This window comes from Amphiprion ocellaris, chromosome 16 (genome assembly GCF_022539595.1).
Source record: "Amphiprion ocellaris isolate individual 3 ecotype Okinawa chromosome 16, ASM2253959v1, whole genome shotgun sequence".
NCBI lineage: Eukaryota > Metazoa > Chordata > Actinopteri > Pomacentridae > Amphiprion > Amphiprion ocellaris.
This window is the reverse complement of record NC_072781.1, coordinates 25,787,662-25,809,812: the sequence shown is the minus strand read 5'-3', so window position 1 is coordinate 25,809,812 and position 22,151 is coordinate 25,787,662. Positions and strand designations below refer to the sequence as shown.

General features: G+C 40.3%; 1 protein-coding gene across 1 annotated transcript in view; it reads left to right on the top strand.

The window, feature by feature from the left end:
- The window catches only part of b3gat2 (beta-1,3-glucuronyltransferase 2 (glucuronosyltransferase S)), a 61,253-nt gene that overhangs the window by 32,127 nt on the left and 6,975 nt on the right, over positions 1-22,151 (top strand). Inside the window, exon 3 of the mRNA XM_055018346.1 lies at positions 12,427-12,575. Coding sequence (XP_054874321.1) covers positions 12,427-12,575 — 149 coding nt within the window. The remainder of the gene's footprint in view (positions 1-12,426; positions 12,576-22,151) is intronic.

Below are 22,151 nucleotides of genomic sequence, written 5' to 3'. Positions count from 1 at the left end.
ATGCATCTATTGGAGTGACACGCAAGCACGCACCTGCTAGCACTTGAACTGAGATGAGTGGACAAGTGTATATATTCCAGGACACAGCCACAGACATGTACACACATGTAATTTACCTAAAGCACGCTACAGCCACAAAACAGAGCAAATGAGTGTATGTGTACAAACAGAGTAAATACAAAAGCCGACACTAGAACACAAGGATTGTTGTACCTTTGTTGAAATGGTGCTTGTGCATTGGGAGAGCTGCCTGAGATGGGGACATAAATGTGCTGAAACGCCAGTAACCTCAGTGTTTATACGCTGCTCCTGAGCTGGTGAGGTGAGAGGAGCAGAGAGTAGATAGAGACAGTTGCAGCTGAAGACCTTTTCCTCTGCTCTGAAGGACTGGAATTAAGTGAAAATACACATCAGCAGAATGTGTGACTCAAAAGAAAACTATAAATTAAGCAGGAAGAGAATGCATGTTGCAAGTCCTCAGATACAGCAGTACATTCCAGTGTGGACATCTAGGTCAGGGTTTAGGCCTGTTGTTTATTGTGGAAATAAAAGGCAGTCTGCTAGTCTGAGCAAGGTTAATTCAATTAAATGTAAAATGAGGCTGTGGGTGCAGGAGGAAAGCAGGCCAGTGGTGTGGCCGGGATGATGCCTACATCAGCACTGGTGCATACAGATTAAATCTTATTTATTTTGTTGAGGTGATGAGGCTATGAAAGTAAAGTCACTTTAGTAAATACTTGGGTCCTTTTGCTTAAAATTGTATCATAAAGCTGGTATTTTATATTTTCAATATATATCAAATAAGACAAAGTTTCACACTTTTATTGAAAATCAGAAAGTGGCTCAGCTCATTATCCTGCTGAAAGGATAAACTGTCGGACCAGTTTCAGGTCGCTGCTCTCTGGAGCACATTTTCCTCAGGGATCTCTCTGCATTTGGCTGCATTCCTTCCCTCTAATCTAGCCAGTCTTCCTGTCCCTACTGCAGAGAAGCACCCCGATAGCATGATGCTGCCACCACCATGCTTCAGCATAGGGATGGCCTTAGCTAAGTGATGAGACATTGTGAACAGCCATCGTGTTCAAAGTTACACACAAAGAGACCAGTTTTGGCCTCATTAGATCAGAAAACTTTCCTTGTGGTCAGAGTCCTATAAATGCCACTTGGGAAACCACACACAAATGGTACTGCCATGATGTCTTTCACTATTCTGTCCAGACAAAGGTTTGTTCTACCAAGTCGAAGAAGAGTCCTGGTGGTTCCATTTTACAATTACTGAGACCACTGAGCTATTAGGAATACTCAGAGTTTAAGAAGTGGTTTTATATGCTCACCCTCATCTAGGTATTAATGAAACTTAACATGAGGGTCTACACAGAGTTTAATTGCTTTGTTTTCTGTTTGCAATGCACTGTGAATCATTGAACCCTATATACACAGACGTGTGTCTGTCTAAATGATGTCCAAATCAGCTCAGTTTGCCAGTCATGGGCTCAAATTAGTTTCTAGACACATCTTTCCAGGGTAGATTGATTTGAAATTGAATGAAATTAAATTTGTCATTGTAAATCAAATCTAAAACATGACAAAATGTGCTAAAATTGAAGGGGGCTGAATACTTTGTGATGTGACTGTATGATTAGAAAGTGAATCCAGGAGTTGATCATAAGACACATTTATTTTGGGGTGAAGGTCTCCTCATTATCTGGGAATATTTACTTCAAAACACAGCACTGCTGCTAATTAACCAAAAATACCAGCAATTACTAATATTTCAGTTCCCTTAGATAGTGTGGTATTAAAAGAACAGCCTTTCTGGCCATTTTAATGCTCCAAACTTTGGGCAATATTCCTTAGAAGTAACAGGAACTCCCCACTATTCAGTCATAGATCCTGAACTACTGTTACACTCAGTTTGTTTTGTCAAAGTGGTACAGTATCAACCAACAAACATACTGCAAAGCAGTGATGCAATAATTGTGCACATTTTGTCATCGGAAATAGGTAATTTACTAACATCTTATGAAAGAAGTTGGTACATGAGTAGGAGGTCTCCTGAACTCAACACTAGGGGTGCAGATGGAATTGAGCATCTGGTATCAGTCCGATATTGTGTATCAGTGTATACAGTACAATGTCTCAGTATGCACTCTGACAATACTAGAAAGTGGACAATATAATAACTGTCCATAACATAAACATAAGCAATGAAGACACGCATGTTGTTACAATAATATGCTACAATGACATCATTGTTGATATGGTCCTTCAGAATAATGCAATTCAACTGCAAAACACAATAGTGGATTATTGAAGGAAGACATATTGAATGAATCAGAAATGTTCTCACAACTTATTGTGTCCTGCACGATACTGTTGAGTGAATCAAGCCTTCAGAATACCCTGTAGGTACAATTTGGAAAGGGTGAAAGTTTTTCTGACATCAAACACAAACTTAATTCTACTATATACTGGTATATATGGTACAGCAATGTAAAGCATTTATACAGCAAACATCTGTCCTGCTGTAGCACCGATAAAACTCTTTCTTTTGGTCTGTTTTCACTGTGTTTCTAGAGGATGTTAGAACGGAAAGGCCTCACGAGTACATCTCCATGAATGAAGCTGGATTCGGTCCAAATAGAAGAAGGTCATATATGATATAAAGGTCATGTACTGTTATAGAAGTTCCAGACCAGCATGATGGCAGTTTGATGGCAGTTTGATGTGCAGTCATCAGCAGGCATGGGCTTTTCTGTACTACCATGTTATGATGGAACCGTACAACACACACTTGTCAGGCATTTCAGGCTGGTCTATGGGATGTTTCAGTAGAACACGAGCACAGGGACCATGAGCGGACAGAGCATCCTGTATATGTTGTGATTAGGGACAGTGTGAGCTGTTAATGTTTTACATGTTTGGTTTAACAGTAACTAGCACTGTATGAATGTGCTCTTTCCACTGTAGTCTCCCTTCCTATATTCCATCATAGAATGTCTCTCAACATGGCGCTGAAAGTATATGAATCCCCTATAGTCAGGAAAATGTATTGCAGTCAATGAAAACTGGATTGTGGTGATCTCGGTGTGAAATCTTGTCAAGGCTGGATCCAGCCCTTCCAAGGATTCTGCCTTGATGCCTTGCAGGATCTGTGAACATTGCCTGTGATGTAGATTAAGTCATGTGGCCTGACCAAGCCCAGCGACGCAATGCTGATGCAGAATGAATAATTTGTTTTGTTCAGTAGTTTGCACTGGTGTTTTATTAGTTTCTTTATTTGCAGTATTTTCAGGATAGCTATATCTAAAAATAAGATCTAAGTCCTGATATTTTTCTGCTCAACTGTGCAATGACTCCTTAGGAGTTTTTATGCACTTACTGACTCTGGGTATGTATCTGACTGCCTATAGGAGGTATTTGTACTTGGTTTAACAAAGAATCGTGCGTTGGTACATCCCTACTCACCACCTAGTGAGCATCAGATGGACACAGATTCTATAACTCAGCTGGGTTTTTTGCTGCAGGATTTTTTCTGTTGTTGATGCCAGGTGCTTGTTTTTGCACTGCACGTCCCGGCGGTCACCCCTCAATCACATAGTGTCGTTGGCACTTGACACCTTTCTCCTTGGATTTTCAGTTGTTCTTACAGTGGCCCTGAGGTGCGAAAACCTGAAAAAATTAGATAAACAGAACAACAAAACCCAAACACAGAACGAAAAGAGAAGCATAGCGGTATTTCAGAAAATACAACAAAACAGAAAAGGAAGGCACTTCACAAACCTCAACATTTGATTTTATTGAAAGGGTGGAAACAGCATTTCTTGTTATTGGACAGAACCAAAGTCCAGAGTTTGAAAGGATGGAAGAGGAGATTGAAATCTTTAAGGACCATTTTAACAGAGGACACTCACATAAGAATGAAGACCGAGGAGTGCCCCATTACTGAGCGAGTGACCCATGAATTAGGACTGGAAGTCCAACCTATGGTTCTCTTCTCCCCTACCTTTCCTGTCACTTTTCAACAAAAATCAAGGTTAAAACATGGCCACAAAAAAATAATCTTTAAAAAAAGATTGGTCAGGATGGCTACTGTTCAAATAGCAGTCCGTGAAGTGAGCCAATGCAGAATGTTGTCATTGACACATCATGGACATGTTAGACACACCCACTGTTCTATAGGTGCACATTACTTGTGGCATGTGGACATTATAGCACATAAAAACTCTTTGGCATTGTCATATCTGACTGTGTATTTGGGTTTCTCCACAGAATCATGTGGCTCAAACATGGACCAACAAAGAACATCCTCGAACTAATAAAAAACTATTTTACTGACTGTAGTCAAAGTGTTGCCGTTGTTCCCATGAGACTGCACTCACACTGTGGAACACAGAATGACACAATAGCTGCCATCCAGTGCAGTCTTTGCCGTCACCACAGCATTACCATGCTGGTGCCAGAAGCCATATGTTTGAGTCATCTAGGAGAATTATACAGAAATATACACTGTTATGTACCCCTGCTGAATATTGATCACCAGGAACCTGTACTATGAAGCAAGTCCAGCATACCCAGGGTGTCTATTCATTATCTAGCATCACAAAACCTCACAATAGTCACACTATGTGATCATACAAAGCTGGATATCCACCTGGTAAGTCAAGGCAGGGATTGAGAATCCTTGGGTGAACACACTCTCATAATAGGGGTGGTGTTGGAACCAGATGACAAACATGGACAGCTCTACAGCTGCATATTTCTTACAGGAAGAACAAACTGTATTTCTAAACCAATATGTGGGAACTGATAAAAAAAGCACTACAGGAATAAACAAAAGCACAAAAAAGCAACAAAAAAGGCTGGCAAAAACTGACAAATGTCTGGATGTAGGCTTATCAGTTTCAGTATAAGTATTCAGATTGATATCACAAGAGTAGATCTGACTATAATTACAATTATGCATTCCAGTGCTTCTTAGATGTAATATATTCTTATGATGTGTAAGATAATTTTAACCTTATTCTTTCAGCTGCAGCTCTGGCGATATTACACAGTCTTGCGAGGAAATCAAATTCAAAAACATAATTCGAATTGGCAAGTATTTTGACTGCAAATCTTAAAAGGTCAGTCAGTACAAGGCTTTAGTGCTTTAATCAATCTGTTTCTTAGTCTGTTTTATGTCACTTTACAAAGAACTATAGAAATATAAAATGGCTTTGAAACTGCCTGTAGTCAAAAGGAAAAAATAAATAAAGTAAGGAAGACTGGAGCTCCCTCCACTGAGAATCTGTATTTCTCAAGTGTATGTCAAGGGTTCAGATGCTGAAAAGTATTGCTCTCCAAAGAAACCCTCTCACTATCATGCACTCGGAGAACACTGTTGCGCTGATCTAATATCTCAAATATGACCTGCAACAGAGAAGATTAGGTATGTAGAATTGTTGCCATAGTGAATCCAGGGTTAAACCTGAAGTTTTCTCACTAATTCCAAGTCCTTCTTTTAATGTTCAGGCCTCTGGACTCTGTGTGCTCGTTGACGGCTCAACCATACGGTTTCTGACACCAGCATGGTAAACACTGGAGTGATCGTGATGGGTGTAGAGGATGGCAGTTATGTCGACAATCACATCTTTGTTAAAGTGTTCCCTTATGACTTCACTTTCCTCTCTCATCCTCTCAAACTTAGGTAAAAAGTCACACAAGGACACTGCAGAGAGCAGTAGATGGTAGAAACTGGAAATGTTGTGTTTTGGATTTGTTAAATGTTAGGTTGTGTGCACTATTTTGTCTTTTTGGTTATGTTATTGTGTTTTGTCTGCTGTTATTGAGTTTTGGACCCCAGGGCCACCATATGTTTTTGTCATTATTCAGAACAAATAAAAAGCCTATCCATGTACCACACATCACAAACTGTGTTTAGAAGAGCAGATATAAAAGTTTCCTGAAGTGTGTTTAAAAGCAATCACTGGTATTTTATGAAATGGTGGGAAAGCTTTCATAGCAGTTGGTTCATTTTTGCCTTATGATTTTAGAGTCACCGTCTTGTGTGAATATATCTGTTTTTGCCCTGGAGACAAACTCTTTTTGTGTTTCATATCGGTGTCTGAATTGAAATTGAATCTCAGAGCAATGGGTAGGAACAGAGAGAGAGGAGAAGCGATGAATAAAAGAGGAAACAAAAATAAATACTGGCTGCACACTTGCATTTAAACTGAGAGGACAACAGTGTGATCACATGGTTCCCTCAGGCTGCAAAAGCTTCAGGTTACACTACAATAAGATAAATCAATAAAGCCCATGAGGGCAGGCCAGGCAGTGTATTCAGGCACATTGTATGGTTTTATTTATTCTTCTGTTAACTTAATTAAACCGGTACTGAAAAGGAATGCAGTATCTTTCAAATCTAAAAGGTAGATGTCGTCTCTTTTTCTCATACGGCTCATTAAAATGCAGTTTCCTACGTGCACTTTACAATTCATGACACTTAGCCTTAGCTTGTATATAGCTGGAGACTGAGTCAGATGGTACTGGAGGAGAGGTGTATATAAACAACCACATAAACAGAAAGCCAATCCGTTTCTGAGATGACTTGACACAGATTAAAGTGCTGGTCAGTGAGAAAATTTTGACTTGGTGATGGGACTAGGTTGAGGTTTAAGTGGTGAGTAAAATCTTGACGGAGGGTTAGAGTAAGACAGGGTTTTGAGGGAAAATAGTACTCTTGAACAGAAACAATGAATTCCATTCCTTTTCTTGAATAAGAAAAGGAATGTAACTCCATACAGTAGCCACAACTAGCAAGACACACTTGAATGTGCAACCAAACTGTTGATAGTTGAGTGGTAAAATATGGAAAAGGTCCACAGCAGATTTTTAAGGAAGAATGCAAGTATAAGGTCCATTATGAGTCTGACAATGCTATATGAGTGCAATGTAATGGGCACTGGAGTATTCCTGTAAATGCTAAATAACTGACATGAGTGGGCTCCAATGCTCCTTGTTGAACAACTGTTGTACTTCCAGGTACTGAGGAGCTACAGAAACTAAGTACCTTGTGTGTGTTTCTACTTCAAAGCCAAGAACAATAGGGAAATTAAGTGGAAACAGCAATGAACAACAGAGAGTGACTGTGTTGTGTGTTTGTACTGTGGTGTGACTCTAATGAATGGATCTAATGACAAAGACTCACACGAGGCTTGCAGAGATAGTTAAAGGAGAGTCAAACGCCCCTTTGTTGAGTCCAAATTGAGTTTTGTATGTCCCCACAATTAATCAAACGCCAGTTAGTTTTTCTTTTTTTTAGTTTACTCATGAGCTTTCTTGTCTTAATCACACTGTTTAAGCTCATCAGGTGGCTGACTGCAACTTTGCTGGTAAAGGTGTCCTGGTCGAGGTTTATTGTAAACAGTATTTCTGTTTATATTCAGCAATTCTTACCAATATGCATCATGTCCATCCTTGAGGTCTCACAGTTGTCTTGAATGCATTGCAAAGTACATTTTTCTTTCTTGAAATTTTTTCTGAGACTAGAATCCCAACAGGAAAGTTCGCCTGAGGAGCTAAGTTTAGACTGTGGTACCTCCAGTAATAACACAGGTGAGGTTCCTGAGCCCTGAAAAGCCTGACACAGTATGTCTGAACAGAAAGCGTCTTAGCATGCGAGAACAAAGAGCTCTAATTTCACTTGTTGACATCTTACTGTATGGACAGGGCCCACACAGTGATTCACGGCTGGCAAATAGTTTTGTCCAAGCAGGGTCATGCCTTTTGCAGATGGGCTTTACTTGCAATAGATCCATAGTCATATAGGTCAGCTGGAGTGGGTCAGTAGTAAAGTGGGACAAAGTTAGTGCAGAGTCTGGACAATAGCCTTCTGGGCAAACATGGCTCAGATAAGCAGTGATCTCCATATCACAGTGGCTGGCTGCAGGTTAGGAGATGCCTATCTTGTAATTGCTCTCATATCTATCTGCTCCACCTGAGCTCCATTTATCTCAGAGATTAGCCTGCAGTATCGCACACTGAGCAATAATAAGCCTGACACCAGCATAACCTAACAACTGTATAGGTGTTATATCAGTTTCTGCATGTAGCTTTGTGCAGATGTAAGTTAGTGTGGAAGCAGAGGGGATTTTCTTGTGGCCTTTGAGCGATAATTCTTTTGAGTCTAAGGGGCTTTTGTTTTAACCTAATGTCTCACAAAAAGAATATATTTTAAAATTAAAATATAATACTTATGAATAGAAAACATAACTTGGAATCTATAAACATTAGTTCTGTAAGAACGTTTAGTGTCTGGATATGTGCAACAATCAGGATGTGTTTGTGTTTGCTGACCTGGACAATATGCAGCAAACTAAAGCCTATAGGGAGATAATAGACCAAACATATTTGCATGTCTACAGTTTCTCTCCCTGTGTGACCCACACTGACACTGACTGTACTCAGAGGACTGCTGTCCTGTTTGCTGGCCATGTGTCACTCCCTCAGATAGCTGCAGCCTAGAAAATGTTGTTTAGCTGCGGGTGAGTGGTTTGAGGGGGAGTAGAGGGGGTGAGGATGCTGAGTTACGAGGGGTGAATTCCCACACTAATGCACTGATTGCCAAGGCGTGCCACCCACTAACGATTTGCATAAATAAATATGCAGCAATTATGCCAAGACCTTGTGCATGGAGGATCGTAGCAATTTCTGTAAATATCCTCCTGTCATGCTCAGAATAAGAAACGTTAGCAGCCCTAATAGCTGCTCTGCTTGAAACGTAGCTACACATACACTTTCATTTTTACTGTCTTGTTGGGGCATTTAAAGACTGGACCAATGTTTTGGGTTATTTACTATAAATAACGTGCTTTGAAATTGTGCCATAGTGTTTAGATTTATCATTGCGTGTTTTCCTTTTGTAATTTCTTCATTAACTTATATTTTGTAATTCTAAAAGGCTTCTGGCATGCTGCATTCAGGTCAGTGTGAAGCTACGGCATCTGAAACTTTACAGATGGGCTGTTAAAATTTAAAATGAGAGAAACTCTGTGCATCTTCACGCTCATCCTCGTCTTCCATGTTCAAAAAATGAAATAGGTTTTTGTCTGAACTTGAAATGAGTAGTCTGATGCTTGGACTGCAACAATTTTTAGGTGGGTGGTACGTGTTAAAGTACCATCCACATGAATGCCTGTGGTTGTGGCTGACTGTGGATATGGTTGCTTATTTACTTATTCAGCAGCTATGGAGCAGCATAATCATTCATTACCACTTCAGTTGTATCTGAATCAGAATTTTGTCACATTATTTGGATTCAGCTGTTCACTAAAATGAAGTCAGGCAGCACACATACACAGTGTTTTTGTTTAAATCAAGCTCTTTTAGCCTATTTTGTTCTGTTTGAATGATGTGTAAACGTGGAATATAACATTTTGTTAGCTGTTACACTGAAATTTCGGCCTATCTAGACACTTATCAAACCTGTCGGCATGCACTTTACAGTGGCTACGGCTACATGCTAGTACCTGTTTTATACGCTAGAGTTGCTTACTTCTCCCAGCACTGGACCTACTGATATGCAGGTTACTCACAAGACCACATTCCTTAAGGTGAACAAAACTCAATATCACTCCACCTTCTCTCATCAGTTAACCATGAGCTCAGCACATGTTGTCACTTGGACAAACAAATGCTTGTCTTAAAGAATCATCAGTGGATCAAGGATCTTCAACTGATGTATAGAAGCATTGACTTTCAGGTGGCAGCCCAAATCTACACTCATATTTCTGGCCATCTGCTGGGTGTAACGCCAATGTTCAAGCTCTGTCCAACTCCTGTGTAAAATACCCGTTTCTTTAGCTGTTTAACATTCCACTATGTTCACCAGCTGTTTCTAACTTCGTCATTTGGTCAAGAGGAGCTAAGGAGTTGGGTCATAAATCAATGTGGGTTCATCAATCATTCACACTGTACATTGTCATTTTATACATGTCATTGAGAAAATATCACGTATAGCCAGTTTCAAAATGTTACTGTAGCCAGGGGCTGATCAACTTAGTAGCATAATGTTCCCGTATTTGTCCTAAGTTTATAAAAAAAATCCACATACTTTCGGGTAGGTGTACATTTGCATTCTGCAGAGAGCCAGACTAGCTGTTTCTCACTGCTGCAGTGTTTATGCTAAGCCAGGCTAATTACCTCCCAGGTACAGCTCAGGCTTTAACACACACACGAGAGACATAAGAGTGATAGAGCTGGTCTCCTCTAACTTCTCCCCAAACTTCGAACAAAACTGCTCATAAATACATCCCAGGATTGCTGATGTAAAGTATGAATTTTCAAATGGGCTCCTGACTGTGGGTCACTCAGTTGGTTAATTTCAGCTGAAACATCTGTCAATGCAGGTCTCTTCCTCTGCTGCTGTTTCTGTCTATGGACTCAGCAGGTAGACTGAGAGAGTTACTCAGCAGGTAGAATAAAGGGGAGAAGGTGCTGATGGGATTTGTCCTCAGCCCAGTGGGGGAGTACTTAGGCTGCAGGGTGGGCTTATAAAGGGAAATATCACAGAGGACGAGAAATCGTATATAAACGCTATGTTTGTGAACAGCAACAGCCACATTCAGTTTAGAATATTAGAGCTATTTTACAACTTGCAATGAAGTAGAAGTTCTTTATTTGACAAGGACTCACAACCACAGATTGTTATTTCTAATAATAATAATGATGATAAAATACTAATAATCATAATAATTATCAGTCCATCCTTTTAGTCCAGACTAAAGTACTGAATGTAATTAATTTAGTCAATCCCAAAACTTCAGTTTGCCCACTAGTTTGCTTTATGACCACATACTTGCACAGTTAGTGGGCTGTAGATGCTTAAAGCCCCTCTTCTCAGATGTTTGAGCCTCACAATGTATGTTTTAGACATATGAAGCTTGTTTTCAGATTATTCTGAAAATGCTAAATTTCTCTGAGCTGGGTTTAAGCTGTGGACCTGCTGTAAGTCTTGTTAGACAGTCAGTTGTTTCATATGAAAGTCCTACATTTTTCACACTACATAGTGATACATGTGGCTAAAGATCAAATTAAATAGTAAATATCTAACTACTAATGAGTATGTGGAAGACAAACTCTCAGGAGCACAGTGTGAAAAGGAAAACGTACTGGGCTGAGGGCCAATTACCAGCATTTGTCAGCTTTAAAATAGGTCAATCCAACAGTCAGCTATTGTACGTGTATTTTCAAAACAGTTTAAGGCAGCTGAAGATCTATAGAGGCCATAGTCCTGAATTTCACAATCATCAGTCACTAAAAATGCAAAATTACTTAATGTAGCAATAATGTCGCAATGTAAGACAAACTGCAGACTGCTGCCAGAGTAAGAAACAGCAAGGCAGTGTCACTTTGGCAGACAGAGAAGGCAGAATGTTTGCTAAAGGTCTGCTCCAAAACTACACTGCAGAAAAGATGTGAAAGATGACAGGGTGACCATATAGAGACAGTTCATATCTTAAGGATCCCATTCTTTATGAGGTGCTTGGATTTCTTGTCCGTAGCTTCATCTCTGAGCACAGTGAAGGGTCATCTAAGCTCACTACAAACATGTAGCAGACTCACCATGTGTCACCTCCAGACGTCTGGCCTCAGGGTCAGACAACACATCAGATGTGTGAATGACGTGTTTCTCCACATGCATGCTGAGTTTAAGTAGAGCAGCGAGTAGCTTTAGCTTCTCTGTTGAGTTTGTTGATTATGATTTGATAAATCAAACTCAACAAATTAAACTAAACTAAGACTAAATGATACAGTGTGAACATTTGGATAACTTTAGTCATGGAAAATATTTTGTGGCACTAATCTCACAATCTGAATTACTTTTTAACCTTCAAGCATGTTTTTGGATGTAGGGCAGCAAATATCCTTTTGCTTTGGTAATTACATAGTGTCAAATAGGCAGTTTTCCCCCACAGTTACCAAGTTTTTATCATCGGATTGATTAAATCTGGCTGAATAGAATAGGATAGAATAGAATAGAATAGAATAGAATAGAATAGAATAGAATAGAATAGAATAGAATAGAATAGAATAGAATAGAATAGAATAGAATAGAATAGAATAGAAGATTCTTTATTATTGAAAGCCAGCCATTAATTCCTGCTTCTGCTACAACACACCAGCTTGATGAGCACTTTGACTTCCCTTTGACCTTCTCAAGCTCTCCTCCTCATCTGTAGTACAATTATCACAGGAGAATGGCAGAGCCTGTGGTAAATGAATTTCATATCTGCCTTATCATAGTCATTAGATACACTAATGAACTCTATCATTTTCTGCTGTGATTATAACAGGCCCATAATGTGTTTTTAATCTATGCTGGCTAACCTCCTCACCATTTCTCTCTTTGCCCTCCTTCTTCCTCATCCTGCCCTCCCTCAGGTTTTGCGGTGAATCTCCAGGTGATCCTGGCAAACCCGCGGGCGCAATTCAAACGACGAGGCTCCCAGCCGGGCATGCAGGAGTCTGACTTCCTCAAGCAGATCACCAAGGTCACCGAGTTGGAGCCCAAAGCCAACAACTGCACACGGGTCAGTAAACAGCACCTCTGTCACTGTGGAAACACATGCAGGTCAAGAGGCTTATTTGCTGATCACAGTTTCATGCTGAGGACAAGGACCTTAACCAGCATGATGCAGACACTAGCCTTCATTCCCACATCAACACATGCAAACAGCATTTAAACTGTTTTGCAGGACTGCTGATGGCTCCTGTTTTACTCACGCCGCACGCAGATAAACATGAGCTTGGAACATAGTTTTCATCTTCAAGTCTAAGCCTAAGTTTAAGATTTCAGTTAAACACAAAGGCAGTATGTAGTTTGTATTGTCTATAAAATGAAAGTGACTTTGTCCATTTCACTTCTCATTTTCAGTTTGACTGCAGGGCAGAAGAGATCAGTTATATAATAAGAATGCAGTCAGACTGTACTGACCTGCGTACTGGAGGTGAATGACACAAACTAGGGTTGAATAAAAGCCCAATTTATCCATTTTAATCTAGCACTTGTGCGCCTATGTGTGTGTGTGTGTGTGTGTGTGTGTGTGTGTGTGTGTGTGTGTAGGGCTGATATGAAGCTGCAGCCATAATAATGGCCACCATCACAGCAGTAACTAACCATGGGGCATCTCCCCCCCTGTTGACAGCATGAGTCATGCTTTAAGCTAGTGGCACAGTCTAAACTTAGACACACACAGTTAGAACTGGATAGAAATGGGGTTATAGTGCTATCAATTCTAGTTGTGTGCTTGGACAGCTTAGATCGATGCAGCCCATCTCAAATCACCACAGCCCCTGTTGGCACTTGGTTTTATGAAGCCACTCATCCTCTTGACAACCATCACAGAGCTGCCTTAAAGGACTTTTTGTGAGAAATGGATCCTATTATGTTTTTACCTTTTAAAGAATATGTGAGTTAAATGTGTGACGGCCAGAGTTTCGAACAAGCACCAAGCATTCGAGTGGAAATGCATTTACAGGCGTTTCATTTTTGTATTTTATAAACTGCTTTTCTGATTTGGGCGATATTAAAGACCACTGCCAGTGAAACTACAGAGAAGTGTTTTTGCAGAACATCATTTCACATGAATATACAATGTCATCACTTCACCATTTTATCTTATTAGACATTTGTGTTAAATTTAGTCATAGTTTGCATATGATTTTTTGAGTTATGTATAAAAAGGTGTTGTAATCAGTGCATCCCTGAGTCATAGTAAATGTTTATGCTGAGTTTGAAGAAATTTCCTTGAGGTGTTTAGTAGGGCTGGTCCGAATAGCAATTTCTGGGCTCTGGATATTCAGCCTGATTATTGATGAATATTCGGCTCTAGGGTACAGCCCTAGTGTTTAGGAGACATTGATTTCATCAGAATGGGATATACAGACAGTCAGACCACCTGAAACCATAATGCCTGACAATGTCTGTCTCCAGCTCAAAGGAGCAAAAATGCCACCTTGGAACAGGAACTTTCTCATGATGTAGCCTGGATTACATCATGTGTATATTTTAGCATAACAGCTTTTTGGAAAAATCATCCATTCAGTATTTACATGTTTAGCAGCATGCAGCAAACACGGTTTGCCATCAGCCACCAGGCATTTGGGCTAAACGTCATGGCTCAACAGGATAAGACTTTGGAAGTGAGCTTTGGTCAGTTATAGATATTACTGACACAAGCCAACATATTTGTAGTTTCCTTTCATGGCTAGGTTCTTCTCTGTGGTAATCATCATTTACCTAAGATGTCAAAAGTTGATGCATGCTTGTTTTAGACTATAAAAAGAGATACAGGGAGCTATACTTTTTCTTTTTTTCAAAGACCAGTTGATTTTCATTGTGATCACCTCCCATGTAATGGTCACTGTAATGAAGGTCAGCTTCATTACCTATGTGAGAGTTCACATTCTGGGATAAAGACATAAAAAGACACAAGACAATGACTGTTGGATAGGTTTAATGAGTGTAGCTTTGGGGCTAAGGTGTGCTGCAATGTGCTGTTTGATGGCTTCTCCTCACAGCACTGGGTGAAAACCCTGGTGAGACCTACAAAACGAAGAAAATAATAGTTTTAGTAACATGATTAAGTGATTGGATTTAATAACTGAATGACTATAGAAGTGTGGCATTATTTTAAGAATGTGTGAATTGAAAAGCTTGAGATGACTCACCTCTCATTTGTCGCTTCGGAACCTTTAAAAAGGTGTTCCAGTCCATTTGGACTCTCTTGGCTGGAACGCCTTTTTAAAGGTTCCGGGAGGAACCAAGTGTAGGTGAAGAGAGGGTGAGTAGAAATCTCTTCAGGTGATAAAATAAATATATTGCTTGATGAGGATGTCAGTAGTTGTTTTTAGCAAATAGATACTCAGTTTTAATGTTTGTTATTAGAGTTAAAAGTAAAGTTATATTGTATTTTTGTGAATTTCTTGTGTTTGATCATTTTCAGTTAACACTTGTGTTGGTAGGCATGAGGGGCTGATTATGGGCTGCCAGTAAAAGGCTGGCAGATGAGTGAGAGCGAGAAGAGAGGGAGGAAGCGCCACAACACACCGGTTAACCACCTTGCTTTGTTTTTTTTGGTTTGCTGTTGGTTTGTTTTTGTTTTTTTTGTTGTTGTTGTGACGTGAATGTCGGTGAATAAACACCTTATCTCGCTGCAAGCCTCATGCTTTATCCAGCAGCAAAACGGTCATCCTAGCAGTCAGCTCGCTGATAAATGTTGCCCTCAGTCTGAGAAGCAGACAGAGTGGATGAGCTCTGAGCTCAGCAGTGTCTTAGTTAAATCAAGCAATTATTCGCAGGTGTTTACACTGAAAGGAGATTTGCTATATGTAGTCGTTATATATTTTGCTGTGTTACAAGTATTATTCAGTTTTAAGCTGCTAGTAGCATTCACTGCTAACAGGCTCATTTCACCAGGGTCAACGCTGTCAAGTTCGATGCTGTCACTTCAGTCCTGGACAGTTTCATGTTGTAGGGTCTGAGAGGTACCTGGTTGGCTTTGGTTATATATTTTGTTTGCCTTTATTTTACACCTGTAGCCACAGCCTCCACCTTGTATTAATGCCTCTCCAACATTACATACATATATTGAATGTGAAAAATGCAGCTGTAAGCAGTGGTTTCACCTGCAATCAGCAAATCCAAATTTCCTGGTTCACCATATGTGTGCAGGTCACGTAGCTGTAGTATAATTCCCTGGTGGGTTATGGGTAAATGTTTCCTGTAGGGAATAGGATGAAGACCCCCCGGAGCTGCCGGATCATCATTTACAGCTGGCAACTACGGCAGACAGTAGTGTGTTGAAACTATCATCATCATTATCAGCCCCATTACACTAATGGAGGTGCCCTGCCGCTGATATTAATACAAGCTATTAGCAGGCTGTGACATCATCAGTCATCACCAGCAGCGCGCAGACAGGAGGACGTGATATCAGCATTTACCACGTCACTGACAACAGCAGTGAGATGTGACATCTTCACTCATAAAGCCGCTGATGTGCAGTTAAAAGATGTGACAACACGCAGCATGTGCAGAATGCAGTGCTTCATACAGTTAACTATGGCATTATTTATCATCATTTATATAGTTGCAGTGAGAAGAGGTGAGATGTGACATCATAACTCATGACTAATTGCTTTAGACAATAATGACATCATCATCCATCAATTAAACTGTCGTTGTGCCAGCAGCAAATGCAGTGTCATCGTGAAAAGCTTGTACAGCCAAAGACGACAGCATCATTAATAACTGGTTTGTGTAATTTTTGAACAATAAACAAACAATAATACAGGAAATAGAAAATAATATAAATTGAACAGGTAAAATCCCACACAAAAAACATTGTGAACATACAGTACAGCTGCACTGTAGGTAACCGTTTTTTGTTTTTTTTTTTAAACTAAAATGGATTAAATCATCCATTTTTACAGAGTTGCATTGATTAATTTCAGTGTATCCTGTGTTTTTATCCTAGTTAATGTTGTTACTAGTCACAGCTGTAGCCTACTGCATCTCTGTCGCTGTGATCGCTTCTCTCTTCAGCTCCTGCAAACCAAACACAGTCGCTACCAGAGCATCAGCAGAGGCATGGCAACACAGAAAGCAGATTCAAAGAACCTACGTTACGCTCTGTTTTTTCCCCTTTCATTTTAGTGTGTTTTTGTTCATGCATGTTAAAGTTCATACCAAAAGCAATAATTCTTTCCGCAGAAAAAAAAAGCACTTTACTGGCCAAAAACTCCTCATTTGACATCCAAGCTTCTTTTCTGTTACGTGTCTCTTAATTATCACTTTGTAATAAATTAGCAGAACACCTGATAAAGTGGCTAGTTTGGCCCTCAAACAATGAATGAACAGCTTGGTTGCAGTCCACCTTTATTTCCTCACTAGGGCCACATCTGTTAGGGCTGCATCTCTGTACTCAGAGATCTGATGCTGCAGTACCTAACCAATGATAGCTAGCTTTTGTCCTTCAAAATATAGAAGACATTCCTTTTAACTTTTCCTGTGTAATTAAGGTAACAAAAACTGTCCAATACTGCGGAATTCTACAGTTCTATATGAGACATCCAAACACCGACCAATGCATTAAAGGTAGAATTATAAATTGAGGATTAATACATCCATTTTTGTTACATTTCAAATTGAGTCCCAAAGATACATTGAGATTTGAAATGGTATTTGCTTCTTTTTAAAATTTTCCCCCACATTGTGAAAAAGGTCAGAAAAAATGTCACTGTTACTCATATATTAGACAACACACCATTCATTAATGTGACGGTAGAAGATACAGAATTTTACATGACCAAGTCCTGGTTTTATCAGTCACTGAGGGTAAATCCTGACAGAACTAAACCTTCAGTTGGCAGATTTAGGCAAATGATTTGGCTGGTCTGCAAGGCGGTGTTAAAACAGTGCTCTTACCAGGAGCTGAGACACTCCCTAACTCCAGGCTCTGTCCATTTTGAGGAAGGTATCTGGGATCAGATCACAGAGCCTGAATGCCGACCTTGACAATGTAGGGCAGAAATGCTCATCTGATGCTCGGGTCAGTATCTGGAGACGACTGACAGGATCTGTAATGTAGTTAGAGCAGGAGAGTAATGGCAACAGACAGCAGTGACAGGACAAGAAAGGAGGGGGAATGCAGGAAGAGATGGAGACAGATGATAGCACAGGAGGAAAAAAGCTCAAGAAGAGAGAGGAGAGGAGAGGAGAGGAGAGGAGAGGAGAGGAGAGGAGAGGAGAGGAGAGGAGAGGAGAGGAGAGGAGAGGAGAGGAGAGGAGAGGAGAGGAGAGGAGAGGAGAGGAGAGGAGACGAGAGGAGAGGAGAGAAGAGGTTAGAGGAGAGGAGAGGAGAGGAGAGGAGAGGAGAGGAGAGGAGACGAGAGGAGAGGAGAGGAGACGAGAGGAGAGGAGAGAAGAGGTTAGAGGAGAGGAGAGGAGAGGAGAGGAGAGGAGAGGAGAGGAGAGGAGAGGAGAGGAGAGGAGAGGAGACGAGAGGAGAGGTGGATTTATTGTAAGTGGAGATCAGGAAGAAGACAGAATGACACAGGGGAAAGTAAAGGGACACTGGGAGGTCTGCTGCCATGGGCTGAAAGACTATACTATTGTCTATTTCATTTGCATTGGCTCCTGGCTTCCTGCTAAACTTAATTTTTATTGCATCAATGTGGCTCAACGCATCACTGACCAGTACTTGGTCTGGTTTGGGTGATGTGATCTCCATAGCGTCTTGAGTGCATTTGCAAATTAAAGATTAGATGCATTTTAGCTCTTTGTCCCATCAGGGACTAGTCTGGTTTATTGTAGTTTGGGAGTGGAGACTGAGACTCACTGGACTCACAGCATGGAACAAAAAGTCATCGACATTCTCAGAAAAACTGGAAATGTGAACTTTTGCAGTGCATGAGTGAAAACTTCAGAAAAGCTGCTAAAGGACAAAGTTGTATTTAATTTTATTTTGTTTTTGTACAGCTGGTCATGATTTGTTTGTCCTTCCCATAAATAAATATGAACCGTTGGAAGAAGCAACACTTAATTACCGTGAAATAGTTTGAACACAATCCACAGCTGAATCATAAAATGAGTTATAATGTTGACATGACACAATTAATGCAGTGTGTCGAATGACATTTTTAAAAAGCAAGCAGATTACTTTCATTTTACATTTTTTCACTTTTGCGGTTGAATCGAAAATAAGTTCACACTTTGTCTTTTAAGTGTCAGGATTATGTGTTCAGCCTGACTCAGGAGTTTGCTCCATTGTGTGTTGGCTAAGAGAACAAACACTGGTTAGTCTGATTGCAGAGCAGCAGGACACCTGATGGACTGATTAAGTGCAGATCAAGTGTATGTGCTCATCGAACTGCAGTTACATCCAGCAACTGCTATTTGTCACTGTTTTGATGCAGTCAGACTTAATGCTTAATGGACACTTCTCTGGTCATTTCTTTATGGTATCTGCCTATATTCAGCTCTGTGTGATTTCCTGCTCAGTCAGAGATGGTGGTTAGTGCTTGAGCTCATGATGCATGCTGGCTTGAATTTTTAATTGTGGAATAATTTCAGTTTACTATATAGAATATAAATATCATTGGACATTTGTCTGACACTGCAAAACAACAAACATTATAAAATAGACTTAAAGCGAAAAATTTTCGGCACCACGTTTTTCTTGGTTCAAACTTGCTTTTTCTGCAAGTTGGTTACTTCTTTGAAAAGCAGCGAAAGGCATTCTGTGAGATGTAGCCTGCCATTGTTAGAAAATACTGAATATCACTGATCAGTGTTGGTGTGTGAAGGACATGTTTTCTAAGTTCTCCAGTATTATTTTGCATTCCGTGGAGAAAAAAGAAGTCCTCTGAACACACTGGTACAAAAGAACAAAAATCAACAACTAATATATTTCCTACTTTTGGAAAATAGCAGCTACAGTATGAATGATGCTGTAAGCTTCAACATGATCCTGATAAAGGACTGAAAGAGCTCATTTTGTGTGTCCAGTATGAGGTTTTCTGTGTGTACAGTGAGAAATAAAAACAGATTTACTCAGATATTTTGGAGCCTTAAGCATCATCATTGAGCATCTTAATTATTGGTGATAATTGTACCAATGATTAATACTCTTGCTGCAGCGTTTTGGATCAGCTGTAGGTTTTTCAGAGAGCTACTGGGACATCCTGATAGTAAAGAATTGCAATAGTCAAGCCTGGAAGTGACAAGTGCATGGACTAGTTTTTCCGTGGAGGAAGGGATGAGTGGTGAAGATGAGAGAGATGGAAGAAGGTAGAGGTAGAGGCGTGATGGAGTGAGGGAGGATGAGGAGAGGAGGAAGTGAAGGGAAGGTGTACAAAGAGGGGAGGCAGCATGAGTTTCTGTTGTCTATCAGCTGAACAAGCAGCAGCCTCCTCCACCTTCCTGCACAGCCAGTAGCCCACTTTGGTCTCCTCTTTGTCTTTGTTTTTCTCATTTTCTTTCCGTTTCTTCATTTTCAAGTTGGTCTTCTCTTGCTATTCCTGATTCCCCCCTTTTCTTTTATTCCTTAGTCACTGTCCCACTTCCCCATTTCCATTTTCTCCTCAAGTTTTTTCTTGTCCTCTTTGAATTTAAAATGTTTTTTGCTTCTCCATTTAATTCTTCTCCTCCTAGAGGTCTTTAGTCTGTGTTTGCTTCTTATTCTTCCGAGAATCTTTCTTGTGCTCCTGAAGTGCTTCTTCCTCCTGCTGCTGTTCTTTAGTCTTTGGTTCCTGCCCTTTTATATTCTTCTCCATTTCTTTCTTTTGCTTCTGAAAAACCTTCTTCTCTTCCTGTAGGTCTATATTTTCATGCAGAGTTCTGTGTTTTGCCATTCAAGCGTCATCTCTCTCTGGAGGTTTTCAGCTCTTTTAAGAGAGACTTTGGATCTCCTGCTGGAGTCTCAGGGTTTCCTCTTCTGTTCTGTTGCAGCTGCTTCCTCAGCCCGTCCACAATGTAGAGCAACATTATGGATGTATCCTCACTCTGGGTGGAGACATCATCTCTCTGGGATTTTCTTCTTCTCAGTCTCAATCTGTTTCTCCAGCTTGTTGCACTTCTACTTGTAGAGGTTTTTCTTTGATCTCACTCTCAGTCTCACACTGAATGAAGCAAAAATCTCTCAGCTCCATTTCTAGCTCATGGATTTTTGTCCTCATTCTGTGGCTCATAACTGTTGATACTCCTCTTGAAGCTTTCTCCATCTCTGACGTCCAGGAGCTCCTCCTGTTCCAGCCGTGGTGCTTTCAGGTAGTGGCTGCTTTCCTGAAAGCCACCCAAGGTGCTTTGCAGCCCAGTGGGGGTGGTAGTTGCTATTTTGTTGCCCCATGGTAAGAAGTACTGGCAAAACCTCCTCTGTATGTTTGGTTGTATCTGTAAGCCATGACAGCTGGGAACCTTGTACACAAGTGGAGCAGAAGTGCTGACAAGAAACTTACAAATACAATCAAGTATAAATTTAACAAAACACTTGAGACATGAGTCCAGAGCTCAGTAATATCCTCCAATCATTTGGATCATCTACTCTTAAACATCCACAGCTCCTTCACATAGAGAGCACATTGAAACAGGGAGGTCTTTAGGAGCCGCCAAACATCTGAATCACACTGCTTTAGTTCCAAAACGGAACCATCCGTTAACCTGAACTAAACTCATGCTGCTGCAAAGCTGAACTCTCAGCAGCCAAAACTCAATTTCTTTGCTGTGAAATAGAGCCATTAGCTAACTAGAAGCATACTGGTGTAAGTGCAGCTGAACCATTAGCTATCTGAAACCAAAATAGTATAGTTGCTAAACTGAACTCTCAGTAAGCCATGATTGTTCGTGGACAGAGTATCAATTAGCTAACCGGCATCAAATATCATCACCTAACTTGAAAGAAACTGTTAACTATAAAATAAAAACAAACAAACAAAAAAAAAACCTTTAGCTAATCTCAATTGGGGCTGCACAGTGGGTTGATGGTTAGCATTTTCGCCTTGCAGCTAGAAGATCCCTGGTTGGTGTCCCGGCCTGTGATCTTTGCTGGTAACCTAAGCCATTAGCAGTTGTTGTTCATTAGCTAACCAAAAGGCAGCCTGACTCAGGAGTTTGCTCCATTGTGTGTTGGCTAAGAGAACAAACACTGGTTAGTCTGATTGCAGAGCAGCAGGACACCTGATGGACTGATTAAGTGCAGATCAAGTGTATGTGCTCATCGAACTGCAGTTACATCCAGCAACTGCTATTTGTCACTGTTTTGATGCAGTCAGACTTAATGCTTAATGGACACTTCTCTGGTCATTTCTTTATGGTATCTGCCTATATTCAGCTCTGTGTGATTTCCTGCTCAGTCAGAGATGGTGGTTAGTGCTTGAGCTCATGATGCATGCTGGCTTGAATTTTTAATTGTGGAATAATTTCAGTTTACTATATAGAATATAAATATCATTGGACATTTGTCTGACACTGCAAAACAACAAACATTATAAAATAGACTTAAAGCGAAAAATATTCGGCACCACGTTTTTCTTGGTTCAAACTTGCTTTTTCTGCAAGTTGGTTACTTCTTTGAAAAGCAGCGAAAGGCATTCTGTGAGATGTAGCC